The 4,026-nt window shown below is 39.2% G+C and overlaps 2 protein-coding genes across 2 annotated transcripts; both read right to left on the bottom strand.

The window, feature by feature from the left end:
• Positions 1 to 9: 9 nt before the first annotated feature.
• On the bottom strand, positions 10 to 2,433 carry LOC109590687 (mucin-5AC-like; the record flags this gene model as incomplete). Its single annotated transcript, XM_020006574.1, has 2 exons — positions 665 to 2,433; positions 10 to 582 (listed from the first exon to the last, which is right to left on the bottom strand). Coding segments are annotated over exons 1-2 (1,861 nt in total), but the record flags the coding sequence as incomplete, so codon positions are not given.
• Positions 2,434 to 2,604: 171 nt separating this feature from the next.
• On the bottom strand, positions 2,605 to 3,849 carry LOC100634498 (E3 SUMO-protein ligase RanBP2-like; the record flags this gene model as incomplete). Its single annotated transcript, XM_011410241.2, has 2 exons — positions 3,725 to 3,849; positions 2,605 to 3,677 (listed from the first exon to the last, which is right to left on the bottom strand). Coding segments are annotated over exons 1-2 (1,146 nt in total), but the record flags the coding sequence as incomplete, so codon positions are not given.
• Between the last annotated feature and the right edge of the window lie 177 nt (positions 3,850 to 4,026).

Genomic DNA, 4,026 nt, shown 5'->3' with positions numbered 1-4,026 from the left:
GCGAACAACTTCCCTGCTCCCAAAACATTACTCGCTCATTTTCTTCTCCAATAGGGATTGATTCTAGTGTTTCTGCTTTATCTTCTTCTTTCTTAGAACTAACACTGGCATTTCTGGCCTCTTCGACAGGTTTTTTAAAAGTGAAGCCACCTGGTTGTGCTGTGAATAAGAATGATGAAGGAGTTGCCTTTTGTCCAGTACCTGTCTGAAATGCTTGACTAGTGGACTCACTCTGTACTGGAATTTGTCGCTGTTTTTGTTTCTCTTCCTCTTCCACTGTTGGTGACAATGCAAGTCCCTTTCCTCCACTTCCTCTACTACCAATATTGAGACCTGAAGACCCTTTTGATGACACACGAGGTCTACTTTTTAGTGGTGCTTTTCCAAATACAAAATTAGTAGGAGCAGTAGGCATAGCATTGAAGGATGGTTTGGCTGTTGAAGTAGCGAATGATATTTGAGGTGTAGAGGACAGTGTAAAGACTGAACTAGTTGTAGAAACTGCATTGAACTGTGAAACAGCAGACGCAGTAGTTGTAGTAGTAGTTAAGCAAGTAGTTGCTGTAGCAGTACCAGTAGAGCCTATAAACAAAAAGAAAAGGGAAATAGTCATGAGTATCAAACACATACAAATATAGAAGTACAGTGAGTGTATTAATATTACCTTTTAATGGAAGAGTAGTCGGTATTAACTGAGGCACTGGTGTACTAGGTACTCTTTTAAACAGAGTAGTGCTTGGTAACTGAAAAGGTAATTGAGGACGAACTGCAGATGAAGCTGAAAATGGAGGAGTTACTAAAGGAAATGGTGTCTGCATTGGCCCTGTATTAGAAGATGAATATTGAGGCAATGGTGCTCCAGTAGAAGCAGGAGCTAACTGATGAGTTGACACCTTCGTTCTTCCAATATAAGTTGGCATTATTTGGCTTGCTCCTACATATAATGGTGCAGCACTGCCTGCAGTTGTTCTAATACCAGAGGCAGTACCTGTTGACGTACTACTGATAGAAAGAGGAGAACGATAATGAATAGTACTAGAACCACTTGAAGCAACAAAGGAACTAATAGGAGTAGTGGCAGGAGTGTGTGTAGGTGAAGGAGAAAGGAATCTAGCTGAAGTAGTCACAGGTGCACCATTGTATGATTCTTTCAGCTCTTCATTTTTTATTGTCAGAGATCTGTTCATTGCTTGAGTAAATTCAGCTCTTAAGCTCTTTATTAGCAGCATAACCTGTTCCTTAGATTCTTCTAGTAGCTGCTTCTTCTCTGCCTGAAACTGAATCTTCAATTCTTGCTGCTCTCTTCTGTGACTTGCTTTCAGACCCTCAAGTTGAGTGGTTAGCTCTTTAACACGTGCTGATTCTGATTCATACAGCTCTTGAAATCGATTCAACGTAGCTTGTAACTCTTCTTTAAATTGATCAGTTTCCTTCATTGTTCTCTTAATATGCATCTCCGGTGGGAGATTAGTACAGACTGATTCGTGATTCATTGCATCTTTATGAAGATAAGCCACGGAGCAACCAAAAGGACACTTTACTTTAGCAAACTTGCAACTGGAATCGGTATGATTCTTTAGATCTCTTAACTCTCCCACCCACTCACATCCATTCTTGTGGTGTGTACAACGAACCTTCAAATCTAGTATCTCACCGTTGAGCTGCTTCTCTAAAAAACTACTGAAATTAGGCTCACGACAATGGGGACAAGGTTGACCAGAAATATTTACACGCTGTATACAGTCACGACACATTTTCCTAGAGCAGCATGTGACGATATGAGGCTCTCTCATCACGCAATGACATATTAGACAATTGTATCTATCAGAAGGTTGCTCTATGAATATTGGTTCTTCTTTGTCAACTCGAGGGCAGCTTATTGGATAATATTCAGACTGTCCTGCTGAAAAATCCTTTCTTTTACAAGACATCAGTCCATCACTAGCTGCCATTATTATAAACAGGAACTCAGCTCACGTGAACCATTACATTACAATAACATACTGTTATTCTACAAGTTGAAACTTGAAAGGCTAAAGGCCTTTAATAATTTTAACCGCAGGACAGCTTCAACAAAAATAACTATCCATGTGCAAACACGTGTGTGAGCATTAACACTATTAAAATTAATTTCTCACAGTAGTAATTAGCAAAAATGATGTGAATAGAAGGACAAGTAGAACACAAAATAAATGCATGCAAAATCAAATTAAAATAAACACTACAACTAATCGATCAAAAATGATTAAACAAATTCTTCCTTCAATTTTTATTTGGACGAGCTGCTTCACAAGCTACACACTTGTTAGTATTGATATCATTCTTTACTGAACAATCAGGACAAGTCCACAAAGAGTCATCATTATTATCACTTTCACTATCCTGAACCTCCTCCTCCTCCTCCTCTTCTCCTTTCTCTTCTTCATCATCTCCTTTCTCTTCCTCTTCTTTACCTTCCTCCTCCTCCTGTTCTTCCTCCTCTTCTTCTTCTTCCTCCTCCTCCTCTTCTTCTTCCTCCTCTTCTACTTCTTCATCATCTCCTTTCTCTTCTTTACCTTCCTCCTCTTCTTCTCCCTTCTCTTCTTTATCATCTCCTTTCTCCTCTTCTTTTTTTTCTTCTTCTGTATCTCTTTTCTCTTCCCTTACTTCCTCCTCCTCTTTCTCTTCTTCTTCATTTTCTGAATGTCTGTCATTCTCATTAGACACTTCTTTTGCTTTGCTAACTGCTTCTTCAAAAAGATCCTTAAATCTCTTTGCAGTTTCCTCATGTTTGAATCTAAGAGCTAGCTTCTGTGGTAGGGCAGTCTCTTCTGAGTAGTCAGTCTCAGTAAACCAGGTCATTGCTTTAGGATTACCCATTTGCATCTCAATGCTCATACTATCAGTGATGTAATGATTGCAACATAACTTTAATATCTGATCGCGTCTCATAACCAGACGGGTCTGCCTGTTTCCACGATGATAAATAATCTTCATATTACCAAGACCTCTTTCCTTCCATTGATTGGTTGAGCCGTCAAAACGATAGAGTTTCCCACGCTCGTCAAAAAGGGTCTCTCCTTCTTTCTCTGCCGATTTATAGTCGTAAGTCTCTGGTAAAGTAGCGATTGGTTTAAAATGAATATTAGCTTCTTCCTCAGGATTCTCATTTCCTTCTTCCTCTCTGCCTTCTCCACCTCCACCGGAAAATAACTGAGCTCCGGCTCCGGAAAACTTAAAACCTTCATCTTTAATGAAATCGGAGGGTCTTTCAGCACCAGATGCAATATCAGAGAATGACGAGAACCCAACGGCAGCAGAAGAGAATAATCCAGTACTATTGGTCTCACTAATTGAAGGAGCAGCTCCAAAGGAACTGCTTGATGATGCTGAATGAAATGATGATTTATTGATTGTGTCTTTTTCCTCTTTATTATCATTGTGAGCTGGTTTATCTTCAGGTGCTGGTTCAATACTCATGGAAGAGTTTTCATTCTCTTTCTTCTCTTTACCGTAATCTGGTGGGAATTCAAAGTTATCGCCACAGCCACGGCAACCAGGGCATGCCTCCTTTTTGAGATAATTATAAAAGTGTTTGGGAAGGAAGAGTCCTTCTGCCTCCTGTACTAGATCAGACGAGGGAAGCTCCTCATATAAGAAGATGACATCATCATCATAACTGTCTTGTGTCTCATTCCCTGAAAATAAAAAAATATTATTAATAAATAATTTGTTAACAACTTACCTTTTCTTTCTTCAGTTTCATCTTCATCTTGTTTTTCTTCTATTTCTACTCCTCCATCTTTGTCTTCAGCCATTTCTTCCTCCTCATCTTGTTTCCCTTCTTCATCTTTTTCTTCAGTTTCTTCCTCTTCATCTTGCTGCTCTTCTGTTTCTTCTTCTTCATCTTTGTCTTCAGCCATTTCTTCCTCTTCATCTTGTTTCCCTTCTTCATCTTTTTCTTCAGTTTCTTCCTCTTCATCTTGCTGCTCTTCTGTTTCTTCTTCTTCGTTTTTTTCTTCAGCCATTTCTTCCTCTTCATCTTGT

The sequence above is a fragment of the Amphimedon queenslandica genome, unplaced genomic scaffold (genome assembly GCF_000090795.2).
Source record: "Amphimedon queenslandica unplaced genomic scaffold, v1.1 AMPQUscaffold_9659_Cont18210, whole genome shotgun sequence".
Classification (NCBI taxonomy): domain Eukaryota; kingdom Metazoa; phylum Porifera; class Demospongiae; order Haplosclerida; family Niphatidae; genus Amphimedon; species Amphimedon queenslandica.
The sequence above is the reverse complement of the archived record's forward strand: the minus strand, read 5'-3'. Positions and strand labels throughout refer to the sequence as shown.